The sequence below is a fragment of the Trachurus trachurus genome (genome assembly GCF_905171665.1).
Source record: "Trachurus trachurus genome assembly, chromosome: 23".
Lineage (NCBI taxonomy): Eukaryota > Metazoa > Chordata > Actinopteri > Carangiformes > Carangidae > Trachurus > Trachurus trachurus.
The window spans coordinates 19,849,181-19,865,038 of record NC_139912.1 but is presented as its reverse complement, the minus strand read 5'-3'; the positions used below and the strand labels follow the sequence as shown (position 1 = coordinate 19,865,038).

Here is a 15,858-nt window from a genome sequence, read left to right as displayed (position 1 = left end):
GGCAGTGATAGCTTGTGTGAAAAGCAGGATCAAGACCAGTTTCAAGACGAGTCCATAAAATATAAGCAAGAAAAGCACTATTTCTCCACTTATTCCTCACAAATCTTAGAATATTTGGGGATAAACAGCCCATCACTGAAGCAGTTACTGCAGCCAACGTGACATGACAAAGCATGTAAATTGTGTCAATAAACATATTAAGCTCTTCTAAATGTGCTTTAAACATACAAACATTTTAAACAGCCTTGAGGATGTTTTTGGGGAGATTAGAAGTCCAGCATAACCCTGGAGGAAGTGATGGAAGGAATTAAGTTGTTGTTGTTGTTTTTTTTAGCCCACTCCATTCACAACCATACAGTACAATAAAAAACAAATTATCCTGCTAACCACAGACCCATGGATGGAATTAGGCAGAAATCCCAGTGGAAGAAAATTGAGCTGATTAAATGTTGAGAGAGAGACGAGCTAATTTGCTATGAATCCCAGATCTTTTTCCTGCACTGCATGAGATGAAGTCACTTATGAAGTCTGCATGTCTAATTATAAGTTTTGATTAGAGGGGGGTGGTTTATTCACCAGGAGACATTTTCAAAATACTTACAGTAAGGTTTGCTGGAATTAATGAGCAGGGGAGCGTTTATTACAGTTCGACATTAATTGCTCATTGAGGATCTGTGCTAAATGATTTTCTCATTTTTCTTACCTTTAAATTAAGCTCTTTCTAATCTGTTTTCCACATAAAACAAATGAAGTATTTCTTATGTTGCTATATGCCACAGGAATGAGAATCAAACAGAGATGCAGAGATTTAAAAAAAATTGATCTTACTGCCTTTGCTGCAACCATGTTCCCGTGGCGCCATCTGCAGGTACAATGGGGAAGCTTCAACACCGCCTGTAGCTTAAATCCACCTTGGGGACCGTCGGCTGCCTCTGGCTCTGCTGATGCAAAGGAGAGCACTCAGAGAGCATGATGACAGACTCCTAATAACAGAGCCATAATTTGATTTTACATTAAATCCTACAGGGCTTGCGTATATGGATGGTTAAAGAAAGCTGCGTGACAGATGGGCAATTTTATCTTAAAGGCCTGACAGAAGTTTGCATTCCTGTGTTTAATTGAGAACTTAAACCTTTTACACAGCAGCAGACATTTTGACAGAGGTGCAGCTACTCCCCAAACCAGCACAAACAAGGATCTATGATGTCATCAAAGAGAGGATTGCAAAAAGCAGCTGAATGGCATCCAGTCGTTATGAGCTAATTAATCACACCTGTGCTTTCATCAGTCTGTGTCCCAACACACTAACTTTTTCTGCTTAGGATGGTTCCTAATTGAGTGAAACCACACAGAGGTATCCAAGCTTCAGTGCTGTGTCTTCTTTATCATGGGAAACACTTGATCTTTTGTTCCAAAAGGGATGTAAATTATGTAGTGCCACCATTCCTTGCTTCAGCAAGATTTAAGATGATGAAGCACCACTGTAGTTTTACCAAGACAGACATGTAAAGGGCAGTAACAACAAAACACTTGTTTGATGTTTGTGACCCCCCCCCCCCCCCCCCCAAAGAAATTTCCAAATTCAGTTTTTTTTCTCCCCTCTTTCTTTGTAGTCAAGAATATAATGTCCGTTACAACATACTATAAAAGCAGTTTATTTCAATAGCTCATTATTCCTTGGCTTTCTTACTTTTTTTTTTTTTTTTTTTTTTTTTAATTTCCTGCTTGTTTTTGTAGTTGGGGAAAACGAGTCTTTATGTTGGTTTAAAGTTGGTTGGCTTATTATGAATTGTCAGGTCTTATGAACTTTTCATGACCTCATTATCCTCAAGAAAAGGGGGTCATTCCTATGTTCCCACAGCCCTATGTTCCCTCAGCCCTATGTTCCCTCATTTCTAACTTTTGTTGCTGAAAATTAGGCCCTATGTTCCCTCAGTCCTTTGGTCCCACCATTGGTTGGGTTTAGGCAATGAAGCACGGACGTAATTTTAGGGGGGGACGCAGGGGACATGTCCCCCCCACTTTTTCAAAACGCCGTTTTTGTCCCCCGCTGTTTTTATCGTCCACAAACAATGTTACACTGTATTAACACTAGCACCGCCATTGCACACTATATACCTATAACCGCCATGAGTCGTTCATTGGACGAACTGTAATAAAGCGTTAATTAGTGCTGTATAGGTGTTACATTTGTCGTAGTCTTTTAACAGCTACTCTGGGCCATGAAGTAGGCTCCGCAGCCTCCGCGAGGCAGGGGGGGGGGGGGGGGGGGGGCATACCGTAGGAACCCCGCCCCCGCCTGTAAAGCCAGGTTTCCACCGTATAAACGACCTTTTTTTTCTCTCTCTCTCTCTCTTTTACGGCAACATCCATAGTCCTTAGTGATCTTTGTTTGATATGTCAGGTGGAGCTGCTGCCCATCATACCGACGCAGGATTGCCCCCCCCCCCCCCCCTCCGCGTGCGCTCACGTCGGCCCTTACATGATGAGCACAGCGACTCTGTTTTTACACCTCCTCCTCCTAAATACTGGCTTTATAAAACAAATTTCGTTTTCTTTTGATATCATATTGATATTTCCCCCCTGAATGTAGGCGACACCTCTTCTACAACCAGTCTGTCCAGTCTGGAAAATAATTTCTGCACCGTGCGTGTGTGAAGTGTGGACGTGAGTGTGCATCTGCGCAGCCTGCGCACGTGTAGCCTACACACAGAGACACACACACACACACACACACACACACACACACACACACACACACACACACAGAGAGAGGGGGAGAGAGAGCGCATTAAGCCCAATAATGCCGGCGCAAATCGGTGAATTCTCTGGTCGTCCAATGAACGAACGTGGCGGTTATAGGTAAAAATGAGAAAACATGATCGATATTTTTTTGTGTGAGTAATATTGATTGTATTTAACAAAACGGGGTGCTGCCCAACATCATTTTAGGAAAAGTCACAGACTGGTGGACTTCAATGTATTTTTTAAATAAAGTTATGCACAAATGAAAATCAAAGTCGTCCAATGAACGGCAGTTGGCGGTTCTAGTGTTCATAGTCACAGCCATAGTCATTGTTCAGTCATTGTTTTATGGTATCTGTGCATCCCTAGTAGAAAACTAAAAGAACTGCTAGAAAACTGTAAGAAACTGAAAGAGTTTGGGTTTTATTAAAAATATGTCCCCCCCACTTCTAAAATCAAAATTTCGTCCATGCAATGAAGAAAGGAGTTGGTTAAGTTTAGTAAAAAAAAAGACCAGGTAGAGGCTAGACAGGCCAGATAGGTAGAGTCCAGATAGGTAGAGAGAGTCCAGAGGGAACATAGGGCTGTGGGAACATAGGCACGCTCCCAAGAAAAGAATCCTTAAGAGGACTCTTGTTTTGCCCAAACATTTGACCACGTGTTAATTTGTTTTACAATTAGAAACGCTTCGCTTTTGTTTTGTTTTGTTTTGATCGTTTTGTTTTGGATGCAACAAGTGGTGGTCATAAACAAATAAGCTTTAAACCAAATGTACCTGTCCAGCAGCCTGTCGTCAGAGTTGCTGGACAGTGACACAGGGTTAAATGTGTAATTATTAGCTAAATACTGAACTTACATTCAACAGGTGGCTGAAAACACGTCTCTCTACCGATGCTAATGTTGCTTCCTGTCGCTGGTTAAGTTTGGTAACTGTTTGCTAACACATTTAGCCATTACCTGACTGGCTAACAGGCGCCATTCGTATTCGCATGATGCGTCCACTGACCTCACGTTATTTCTAGCGTAGCTCTGCTTAATCTTGGATCAGAAGGATTCAGTTTACGTTTAGCTGCCTGGAAATACAGAGTTTAGTTGTAGTATTGTTCCAGCTGTGAGTATCTTGTAGTTTGTTGTTGTTTTATAGAGAACCTATTTCCCAACAAGGCTAAAACTAGGAAATGATTTGTATCTTAAAACTCCTTCATGTCGTGAACGCAGCATCAATGCAAATTAGATTATCAACACCTGTGTTCCCTCAAACTTGAAATTCACACCTTGTAGTTATGTCTGAACTGGTTTATGTAGGCTAGTATGGTATAAATGCAGGACAGGAGGAAGGTCAAACTAACGTGTCCAGTATTGTGGACTCAGTTTTATGAATCTTTAGTTGTTGAAGCTGAAAAACCATTCAGGGTTAGGGTCATAAAATAAAACAGACAGCGCTACGTGTTTAATTTTTTATTTATTTATTTATTACTATGGCTAGATGAGGTTCACCACTCAACTCCCATATGAAACATACAACGTTGAACACAGACAGGTAACTACAGGTGCATCTCAATAAAGTAGAATATGATGGAGGTCAGCAGTCTTCTCCATTGACAGTGCAGCTGCTGAACCAGGCTCAGGAAACCTTTGCAGGTGTTTGGAATTAATCAGCTGATTAGAGTGTGACGTCATTGGGTTACAATATTGAATTTTTTCACTTGATTTACTGAATTTTGTGTTTTCATTAAATGTAAGCCATAATTATTACAATTAAAAGAAATAAAGACATGAAACATTTTAGTCTGTAATGAATCTATATAATATCTGAGTTCCATTATTTGAATTGAATTACTGAAGTAAATGAACTTTTCCATGATATTCTAATTCATAGAGATGTGCCTGTATGTTTAGGAGGAAAAAAAATCCAACAAAAAAACATTTCCAAAATAATTTAAGGCAAAGATTTGTGGTACCGAGTCATGGCAACAATTTCAATGTGTAAAACTTAGTGTCGGAAGTAAAGACAGTGGAAATATCCTATGCACAATGTATCAGATCAAATAACCCAAACAAGGCAATGATTTGTGGGGTGCACAATAATAAGATTGGGTTGTATATTGTTAAACTACCAAGTCTACAATAAAGGGAATCTAATCTTGGCAAAAATTATAACGACAAATATTTAATTGTGATTTTACCATATTTTACTAAATACCTATTTGGGCTTTTATCATTTCCTGCAAAGTTCAGTGAAATTAGGAATTATTTGCAGTTTTTCTTTTTTCATGTGACAGACAGCAACATGTAATGTGAGATGAATGATTAATGATTCTCTGGTGCCACTGTAGCCATAATAACAGTCATGATGAATGTAGTGTTAGGTATTACATTAGGAAATTTAGAGATGTGCCAAGACAACCTTAAATCATCATTTTTGAATGAATGATTGAAATATAAGGCAAGAGTGACATCTGATTTCTTTCAATGGTATTGGTATCCAATAAATATCTAGCAAACACACCCAAAATAATTCTTATTTACAAAAAGTAATTGAAGAAACATTGAATGTTTAAATGTTTCTGACTGATATGATTGTCATTCTCTGTGTAAATGAATAAATGAAACTACCATGCAGTCACATTGCGCAGGCAAAACAGTCACAGAAAATAAAACATGCACAGATATGATAGGATGTATGAACATGCCACAAGCCTCAGTTGCACTTTGGAAATGTAGGCCTACATTATATTATACTACACTCTGAGTAAGCTCAGTGCATCCAGCAGCATTAATGTTAATCCTTTTATGATAAAGAATTTTGTAAATATTCAAAATCATAAAAGGAAATAATGCTTTTTGTGGTGAACCTTTATGCATTTAGTGGTTGTGTATTTTGACACTATTTGAAATGTTAAAATTCAATAGCAGGTGCAACAATGACAGCACATTTCCTGTAGACTAAACAGACGAGGCTGAGTCTTAAAAACACAACCAAGCTGACGTGGCTTTTAGTGAAATCATGTCAAAAGATCCTCCTCACAGCAAATATTTCCATTTGCTGCACCAGGAAATTAATAATAAAAAACTGTGTGTGTTTGACAAGTTGACCATGAGAAAACATCAGTAAAGGCAAATAACAAGTAACAGATTCCCTTGGATTATAGATGATTTACATGTTTGGCATTCTCTAACAGGTGCAAACCTAAACTGACAGTGAAAGTACTCGTAACCAAAACTGTACATAAAGTCATTTCATTTCAAAATCAGGCAAGTTTAAAAAGGTGATAACTAGTGTTATAAAATGAGGGAGAACAGGTAAGTACGGTTAATCAGGGCTCTATTTTCCTGCCAGCACGAAGTCCAAATACCCTGTGATTTGTATGTCTCCTCTATAGATATGTGTCCTGCATGTGCAAAAGTGAGAGGAGCAACAAGATGGAAGAGAATGAGGCAAAAAAGAAATCCTGTTTGTATGTGTGAGGGCCTGGGAGAAGATGTGGAAACAACATGTAAGCAGCACAAAAACATTTCCCCACATTCATGTCTAAAATGAGTGTGTGGTGAGATTGTGTGCACATCAAACATGCTTCACATCATGCACACCCATTTTTATAGTGATCTCTGAGATAGGCTTTTTTAAAGAATCTTATTTAGTCTAATCAGAAAAAAAAGTATCCATCAGGAGGACGACACCAGATAATTATCCTGCGTATCACCACAAATGACAGTTCTTTGACGTGATGAGCACAGGTATTAAAATGAATGAGATGATGAATTATTACTAAGACAGCATCAACTTTAAACAAGCCTGTTGTACATAGCACCCTGCACCACGGTGCTTGAGCTTGTATATGTGATCTACAGTTTGTTGTGCTGGTCCTTGTGAATGCAACAGGAAAATACAGCCCAGTGAGTTTAATTAGAGACCTTTCCTTGTGAAGTTATTGTTGCTTATTGATACATCAAGGCATATGTGTCCATATAGTGTTTTTTTTCTGAGTGCCAGCATCTGTTTCCAGTTGTTACCAATGAGGAGGGAGTAAATGCTGCCAGAACGCTCCACCTTTGTCATACGACCAGTCCAAGAGTTTCTGGATGAAAACTTTTCTAAAAAGGCACCGGTGTCATAGCTGCTTTTCAGGCAGCCTATCAAATGCAGAGGGACTTGTCACCCTGGTAACCAAGAAAATAAGGAAGAAACTTGTGTCAGAACAAAATGTTAGGCCTACAGCCTGGAGCTGGAGCTGGAGCTGGACTCCACGACGGGATAATTTCCGTGTTGCAAAGTGGAGATGCTAGTCTATCATACTATAGCAGTGGTGCTTCGTTGTCATAGAAACAAAACCTCCCGTGCAGTGTTTCTGTGATGAGGTGCTCCCCAGCCCGCCGCCAGAGCAAAACACTATATGGACACACAGCCTCACATGTCTTTGATGAAGTAGTAGACAGCATTTTGGAGGGAAAGCCTTTCAGATAATAAATAATCAGAATAATCTATCACTTCTCTGTACAGTGCAGCAGTCCTGCAGTCAGGTCATTCAGGCCTGTTGCGTCGCCTGAGGCCGGACGCCGGCAACACCTCCTCAGTGTTTGGCTCGTGAGAGTCCTCTAGTGAAGGCATGAGCTCACAGTCCTCCAACAGTTCTTCCTCCTCGCCTCCCTCCTCCTCATCCTCCTCCTCCTCCTCCACCACATCTCCGTCTTTCTCTACTTCTCCGTCGGATTCCTCTTGTACGAGCTCCTTCATCTCTTCGCCTTCTGTTGCAGCCTCGTCTTTGAGTTCTGAAGGCTTCTGATAGACTCTATCTGAAGCCTCTGCTGCTCCGCGTTTCTGCTCGTCCCCGAGAGAAACTTCAGCTGCCGAGGAGTCGCTGGCCCCCAGGGACTCGATGAGGTGGTCCAGATTGCGCTCGCAGGACGCCTCTGAAAGAGTCAAAACAAAAAGTGCTATTATTATACATCCTACTGATAATCAATACTGAAACTGTATGTCATCAATTCAATACCATTAAGGGCAGTAGTTTAAAAGTTGCTTTAGCTCAGCGGTTCCCAACCTTTTTTGGCTCGTGATCTCATTTTGACATGTTTGACAAATTTCGGGCGACCCCGTCTATTAAGATGTGCCAGCTCAGAAATTTTTATATGCTGCTTTTTATTTGAACTAAAGTGAAATTATAGAATACAGTTGTTTAAGATTGTGTGTGGTGTTTTTAATTATAATTTTAAAAATAATAATAATAATAAAAAAAAAAATATATATATATATATATATATATCAGTAATTTTTTTAATCAATTACTAGACATTTCAGGCGACCCGACCCCAAGGCTACAAAACACTGCCTTAGCTCATTCAGTAAATTCAGTTCAACTAATGTCCCAGGTTGTAGTTGTGTTGATTCCACCAACGTCTAAAGAAAGAATAGTCAAAAGAACTCGGAAGTGTTTTTGCAGAACAATATGATGCTATCCACAAGTTTCCGAACATCAAAAACGGAAGCTGGTTTTGCTTGGAGAATATGTGAGTACCACTGTGTAATAATTAGGGTTTACATTTGTGGCCCAAAGATGTCTATTGTGAGGTCAGAATGACTTCAACCTTTGGTCTTGAGATGTCATGTTGTAAAGAATGAGACAGGAGGACAGACAACCTGAGAGCATCGTGTCTCAGCCACTGCTACAGGTCATACTCTGCTGCTCTGGATCGCTCTCTGATCAGAAATACTGTCTTCATTCACTAGTTCTTTCCAGTTACCATCAATAAAACATCATCAACATCTAGTGTCAAAAGTTAAACCATATAAGGAATGGAAAAAAAGAAAGCCTTTTTAAAATGAAATGCTGTGTAGGAAGTGTTGTGTGTCATCGAGAGCTGTTTGCACTAGTAGATCAGGAGACAGGAAGGATTCTCCCTGAAATGTGGAAACCTGAACTTAAACAAACTAAAGCTTGCTTTTAATAAAAGGGAATGTAATCAATGGAGAAGTGTTTGTGTTACACACTAGGTAAATGTTTATACATTTTGTGATAGAGGTCTGGTTTCCTCCCTCTGCACACACACATCAGGTCAGAGTCGTCCGTCTGTTTCCTTTACATCAACCGACATGATTTAAATACTCAACCTCAACCTCAGGTCAATAAACCACAGGCATCATGCAAAAATATCAGTGTCAGACGTCATAGACTCATGAAGCAGTTTCAGTCTCACCTCCACACCTCTGTTGCAGGGACTTTTCTGTTTGCAGATTTGCCTTTAGTCACATTCGAGAGTGTAAGCAGAAGATTTTATGAATGTGAACCAGTGGGCTTTTCAAATTACACATTATCATAACAAGACACACAACACTGATTACACTGCAAGTGATGAATGCAGCATGAAGCATGTCTGAATTATCAGTGGTTTATCGTGCAGCTGCAGAGACTCTGATCACTGTTGGTGAGCAGGCTTGTCCAAAACTGGAAGAGTCGGCAGTGTGAACGCAGTGAGAGTGAGTTATCAGCCCACCGTTGATGTTCAGAGGAGGACAGTCCATCCCTCTCTTCTTCATCAGGTACCGGATGGTTTGGAGCTGAGACATGATCTCATTTTTCTGGTCCTGAGCCACTGACTTCACACTGCAGAAGAGACGACAGGTTAACACAATAAATAAATACAAATTAAAGGTCCAGTGTGTAATATTTGTCGAGGTTTATTGGCAAAATCTGAATATATTACCAATGAATATATTTGTGTATAGTCATTATAAAATCAAATCCGTTTGGTTTTCATAGCCTTCTTTTTACTGTATATATATATATAACAAGGGTCTTGCTTAGACCCGCTGTCTGAGACTGTATTTGTTGGCCCTGGGAACAGCAGTGTTGTGGTGTTAGCAGGTGAACCATGTGCATGTTCCACTTTGGTCACCACACACACACACACGTCTTATTTTGTTTCATCAAGCATTTGAATGTGGTTTGTCCTTGTTGGCTGAGGTCTGTGTAGAAATAGACCGATCAGCTGCAGCATCACACACTGAAGTTACACTAATATACAACTTTTCCCTCATTAAACAATTAGAATGTTATGTATTTTTGTTTCTTGCGCTCCATGTCATTTGGTTGTCAGAGACAACCGCTGTCTGCTTAAAGGGATAGTTCAACATTTTGGCAGATTGGTCCATTGCCATAATCCCTATAGTTATAGGAGTAGGTTTGTTACCTTTAATTGTCGGTGCAAACTATTTTTAGAACGGCGGAGCAGAGCCACGAGCTGCTCAGAGATAATAAGGCAATGTTATGAGACAGAGTTGTTTTAGAGGTAAATGCAGAGACTGCTTGCCGAAAAACTGCCCCTGGCGGGAACACACATCAGTGGCTTTACATCGAAAACAACTCTGTCTCATAACGTTCCGTTATTATCTCATAGCGTGGTGAATGTGCAGGTCACAGGTGTTGTGTATTTGATGAGTTTGATGAGGGAAAGCAAGAAATCCCATGATCCTCCGTAGCGTAGCTCTGAGCAGCTCACGACTCTGCTCCGCCGTTCTAAAAATAGCTTGTACCGACAATTAAAGGTAACGAACATACTCCTATTATGGCAATGGGCCAATGTGCCAAAATGTTGAGAGCACGTCCCATGCTGGCAATGCCTAATGCATTGATCGCCAAGTTGATTCTGTCAACCCTCCAGTCTCTCTCCCCACTTTCCTGTTTCTCTCCACTGTCTTGTCAATTAAAAGCAAAATAATGATGATTTGGGATCACTGTCATGATGGAAAAACCCTCCCTTGCAGACAGAGGCTGATAGGCCTGGGAGCCATCCTTTATTCCTGGTCTCTTTTATTAATTTATCTTTCTTTCTTTTTCTTTTTCTTTGTTGAACCAAACCATGATCACACCATCTGACAAATAAGTCCCAAAAGATCATTGGGTGGTTGAAGTAAGGTAAGAGTCTGAAACAAGAATCATATCATGCGTGTAATGATATTTCCCCAAAATGTTAAATTGTTTCTTTTAACTTAGTTACTGCTTTAGCTAACGTCTCATAATGAATTTACACTCTCCTTCCTCCCAGTACCCGTGACCTTACAGTATTTAAATCGCATGCCTGTTGTTTGATAAAACAAATGCAGACAGTAGAGCAAGGATCACAATTCAGAACCACAAACATGCACACACAGTATGAAGACACGGCTCTGTGTGCACACCTGGAGCCCCCACGTGTGCGAAAGCTGACACTCACCAGTTAGTGAGCGGGTCCAGCTGCGTGAGGATGGAGTTGAGCATCCTCTCTGTCTGGGCCAGTCTTTGTTCAAGCTCGTTCAACTGGTTTTCTGCACCAAAACAAACAAAAAGGGTAAAAACTCTATATTTAAATTCCTCGTGGTAACCAAATAGTGTGACCAGAAGAAAACAAAAAAACACATATATGCAAAGGGGAATACCAATATTTACAGTACACACCTGCTTCCACTGACTTTTTGGCCCCTTTTGCAAATTTGTCCCTTTGTGCCTGGTCATCTGCAGACTTGATCTGGGAGTTGAAAACAATGTAATGATAAACATTTTGTATTTACTGATGATTTCCATCCTAAATTGTAAATATTATAAATATCATTCTGTGTTGTCATGTTTCTCCATCTAACCTTCAAAAACTTGTAGGCGGCGAACACTCCCACTCCGATGGCGTAGAGAGGCATCAGTGTGAACACGTAGCCTTTGTTGCTGTTGGATTTGTACTTGTCGCTCTTCAGCTCCTGCTCCATCAGCTTCTTCATCTGTTGCATGTTCTCGGGGGTCTGAGAGGAGCCAGGGGAGTTCACGCTGATGGGCTGGCCCCTCACTGCACCCGGGCCTGGACCCGCCGCTGCTACAAAAGGAAAAACGGAAGTTTAGTAGGTGTCTAAGGAAAGTCAGAATTCACCTGTGTAGCTTCTACACAAGATGAACTATGATTTGTTCAAAAAACAAAGCCCCCTTACATTGTGTGGCACACCATCACACCTGTATCACATGTTGAGCCAGTGTTGAATCAGAACCAAATATCTTTTAGTTTCTATGCTCCTGTTAATCTTTTGCCATCCGTGTAACATATATAAAATCTTTATGTCTTTTCAATATATTTATTCAGGTTGTTTTTATTGTTGTCTAAAGGGATAGTTCAACAATTTGGCAAATTGGCCCATTGCCATAATCCCTATAGTTTTAGGAGTAGGTTTGTTACCTTTAATTATCGGTGCAAGCTATTCCTAGAATGGTGGAGCAGAGCCATGAGCTGCTCAGAGCTACGCTATGGAGGCTAATGGGATTTCTTGGTTTCCCTCATCAAACACACAATCCAACAACTCCAAAACGCTCTGGTGGACAAGTTGTGACCTGCACATTCACATGGCTCTGCTCCACCGTTCTTAAAACAGCTTGCACCGACAATTAAAGGTAACAAACCTACTTATGGGATTATGGAAATGGGCCAATTTGCCAAAATGTCGAACTACCCCTTTAAGGAAACTCACTTTTTGGACAGAAGCTCCTAGTTATTGTATAAATCACCATTAAAAAAAGAAGAAAATAAACTAGCAACATGATGGCAGACTGCAAATCTTTATCTTTGAGCCATTTAGTGACCACTGGCCTGAAGAGTGATCACACTGTTCATCAGTAGATGTTCCACCCAGATTGTTTCCTCCTCTAATTTCACATTATTAGATCTTCTTCCTCACTTTTCTGTTGAAACTGGATCTGTGTGGTTCTGCACAGCACGTTCATGGCCTGCTGCGCCTTCATGTTTGATCTGCAAACATATGGGCTTAACTGAAGGTAAATAAGGTAGCTATTGAATAAACAACGCCATTGTATTATATAACACCATCCCATTACTATTGTCCTTCTCTGTTCGAGGAGAAATTAAAGATGGCTCTGTTCCAAGACTGTATTTTTTCTCTTTAGCACAGATACACATGACAATGCAATTTTGCATGAGATTTTCTTGTTTTGAAATAATCTGGGTAAATTCACTTGACATCCTAATTTGCAGAGGTGTATGTTGTTGATGGATGAAAAAAAGCAGTTGGTTTTGTTAAATGTAGCCCACCACGTATTGTTTTTTTTATCTAACATTTCATCTGTCTCATGGTATTAGGTTGTAACCATTAGTTGCCATCCACATTAAGTGACCTAGAATAGCTGTTTGTTATCAGTAAGCCTGATAATAACTGACACTAATACTGGATTAGGTATCAACGTGTCACAGCACATTTTTGATGAAACGTCCATGTTGTTTTCACATTCTAACTTAAAAGCACATGAACACACCAAAGTCCAAACTTTTCAATTCAGGGAATAGGATTATGTGAGGAACACATGAATGTAGCACAACTGAAAGTTCTGGTTCTGGTTCACTTCTATAGGGCAGCTGGTGTGTCCACTTTTAGGCAACAAATGCCCCACAGCTGTCACTGTGGCTGTGCACCTGGCAAGTTACACTGACCAAACCCATGCCAGATATCGGGCTCCCTCTGAGCTTGAGAGACTGAAAATTAAAAATCTAAACCTGAAAAGGAGATCACACATAAACCAAACACACACACGCCTCCCGTCTTCCTTCTGACCTTATATTGAAAGATGTTTTACACCTAAAGCAGACAGATGTGAGTTGACTGTCCTACATCACTTGTGCAGCGTAGCTTGTGTTTATCACAATCGGATTTATTAGCCAAGTATGCTGCATACATACAAGGAAATTGACTCTGGTTTGCATAGCTCCCTTATGTTCACATAAAACAACTACTGAACAATATAAGTTAAGAACAATAAAGGAAAGAATAATACAAAAAAAGGTTAAATAAAATAGGATAAATACAGTGGCCAGATTATACTGTACAGTCACATGTAGACCAAACAGACAATGAAGTGGAACCATGAATAAGTAAGTAATTTGGATTTGTACTGACAATATTTACAGCGGACAGGGTGTGGCGATGTCAGTGTGTGTAACATGAAATGATATCAATGATCAGGGCTCCAGACTAACGTTTTCTTACTAGGAGCACAGTGGCCCCTAACATAAAATTTTAGGAGCGCAAACAAAACATTAAGGGGAACACACTGTGAATCGACTTGTAAAGCAAATATTCACATTTCCTTTTCATTCATAATCCTCACACACATTGGCCTGCCACCTGCTGTGACCGATTCCTGATTCTTTGGGTCACCACTTCCACACTTCACCAGTGTTAGGGAAAAAAACAAACACCCAATTTAATGGTTGTACATGCGCAAATAGATGAAAATTGTAGGCCTGTTTGCAGTCGACCTATTTACTTTACTATTATTATTATTATTCATTTATTTTTCTGCTTTTATGTTCTGTCTATAGTAGATACTCATTTTATGACCATGAAATATCGTTGTAATGCTTGATGTGCTGTGTTCTTTACTTTTTTTTCCCCTTCCATTTTTCTTCTCTTCTCTTTTTCCTCTACTTATTTTTTCTCTTCATTTTATTTATTTATTTTTTTCATTTTTCTCTCCATTGAAAATCAACAAACATATTTCTAAAAAAAAAAAAAATGTAGGGGCAGTCTAGAGCCCTGAATAGAAGTGGATGTGAGTCAGATGGTTTAATGACACTGAATGACATATTCAAGTGATGGCGTGTGGGAAGAAACTATTCTTAGGTCCGGTTGTGCTGGTATACAGCTATGGTATACAGTGATCTGTAGCGCCTTCCAGACAGGAGAAGTGTGAATAGATAGCCTAGTGTCCGGGGTGTGATGGGTCAGACTCAGCGGTGATGTTTGCTGCCCTGTTCCTGACTCTGGAGGTGCACAGGTCCTGGATGGAGGGCAGTGAACTGTAGGCTACCGTCAATAGACCGACTTTACTTGACTTCAGAGCTGCTGAAATCCCTACGCTGTGCCATACGCTGTAGCTACACACAGTCTGCTCTCATGACTTTTATTTTGGGAAAACTTGTTGGTGCACGCGCTAGCTAACGCAAACTGATGAGAGTGTAGTGCGCTCGAGGCAAAACGACCCAGACCCGAGGAGGTCCACAACAGGAGCCATATGGCAACATGTCCTACCTTTTCTGGAGTAGCGAGGGTCAAACCTAGTTTCCTTGGCCCCGGCCCCGCCGCCGACGCCGAACAGCCTCGGCAGGACGACAAACGTGAAGAGCACGGCCGTGAAAGCCAGGGCGACTTGTTGTGATGTTGACAAAACCATCCTACAGCGAGACACACCGACGGTCCCACCGAGACACCGAGTCACCGTGGCCAGAAAACCACCCAGACAAGCCGCTAAAAGACGAGGCCGAAGCGGCTGAAGCGGCCGAAGAGGCGAGCAGCAGGAAGAGCCGAGCTGTTAGGCCAGTAGACAGAGGAAAACACTGGGACATGAGTGAATTAACAGCAGGCTGCTCTCTGCTCGGCCCTGAACAGCTGTGCCCCGCTCCGCCGCCACCAACTACACCACTTCCGGGATAGGCCTTTCAAAATAAAAGCAAACAACCTGGTGTTGATGTGAAAATTAAACTGGACTGTGACAGAAAATGTTGAGCTGCCAAGTAATATAATATTTATATTAATTTACACACAAAGAATCAGCGACATCTCTTTTTTTTATGTGAAAAATGTGCCATGCGACTGCAAATAAAATAGTTGTTGACTTGACACCATACAGTCTATGCTTGACACCCATGAATCAATGAGCAGAAATTATGTAGCCTACAGTGGCATGCAAAGGTTTGGGCCTATGGTTTGGGCACATTTGGTCAAAATTTCTGTTAAGCAAGTGGAAGATTAATGATCTCCAAAAGGCATACAGTTAAACATGAAACACACTTTTGCAATAGTTTAAGCAATATCAGTGTATTATTTTAGTTTTCTACAGTTTTAGAGTGAAAAGAGGAAAAGCAGCCTGCAAAAGAATGGGAAACCCAGGAGACTGCAGCTCTCAGATAACTTTGACCAAGGTATCAGACAAGATATTTACTATTTACACATTGTGATAGTTTCCAAAGGGGGGGCTACTATAGGCTACTAACTATGCAGGTGGCCAAACCTTTGCTGCAGGCCCTTTTCCTTTTATGTCATTTTGAAAATGTAAAAGATGGAAATAAAACAAAACAAAAATGTTGTTGTAT

The 15,858-nt window shown here is 40.6% G+C and overlaps 1 protein-coding gene across 2 annotated transcripts; it reads right to left on the bottom strand.

Annotated features, from left to right (window-relative positions):
- Positions 1 to 5,846: 5,846 nt before the first annotated feature.
- On the bottom strand, positions 5,847 to 15,330 carry LOC311006343 (uncharacterized protein). 2 transcript variants are annotated; one of them, XM_083999156.1, is made up of 6 exons: positions 14,798 to 15,330; positions 11,360 to 11,583; positions 11,178 to 11,247; positions 10,957 to 11,047; positions 9,238 to 9,347; positions 5,847 to 7,656 (listed from the first exon to the last, which is right to left on the bottom strand). In XM_083999156.1, the coding sequence occupies exons 1-6, from the start codon at positions 14,937 to 14,939 to the stop codon at positions 7,268 to 7,270; spliced, it is 1,026 nt and encodes a 341-aa protein (XP_083855282.1). In that variant the 5' UTR covers positions 14,940 to 15,330; the 3' UTR covers positions 5,847 to 7,267. The 2 variants fall into 2 exon arrangements, with proteins under 2 accessions (XP_083855282.1, XP_083855283.1); XM_083999157.1 differs by having other exon boundaries at positions 11,360 to 11,580.
- Positions 15,331 to 15,858: the final 528 nt, after the last annotated feature.

Excerpts from the sequence above, each read along its gene's own strand:
- LOC311006343 (XM_083999156.1), bottom strand. The coding sequence starts at position 14,939 with ATGGTTTTGTCAACATCACAACAAGTCGCCCTGGCTTTCACGGCCGTG. Across the intron at positions 11,584-14,797 it reads CCCTCGCTACTCCAGAAAAG|CAGCGGCGGGTCCAGGCCCG; the intron begins GTAGGACATGTT and ends TTCCTTTTGTAG. Across the intron at positions 11,048-11,177 it reads CAAAAAGTCAGTGGAAGCAG|AAAACCAGTTGAACGAGCTT; the intron begins GTGTGTACTGTA and ends GTTTTGGTGCAG.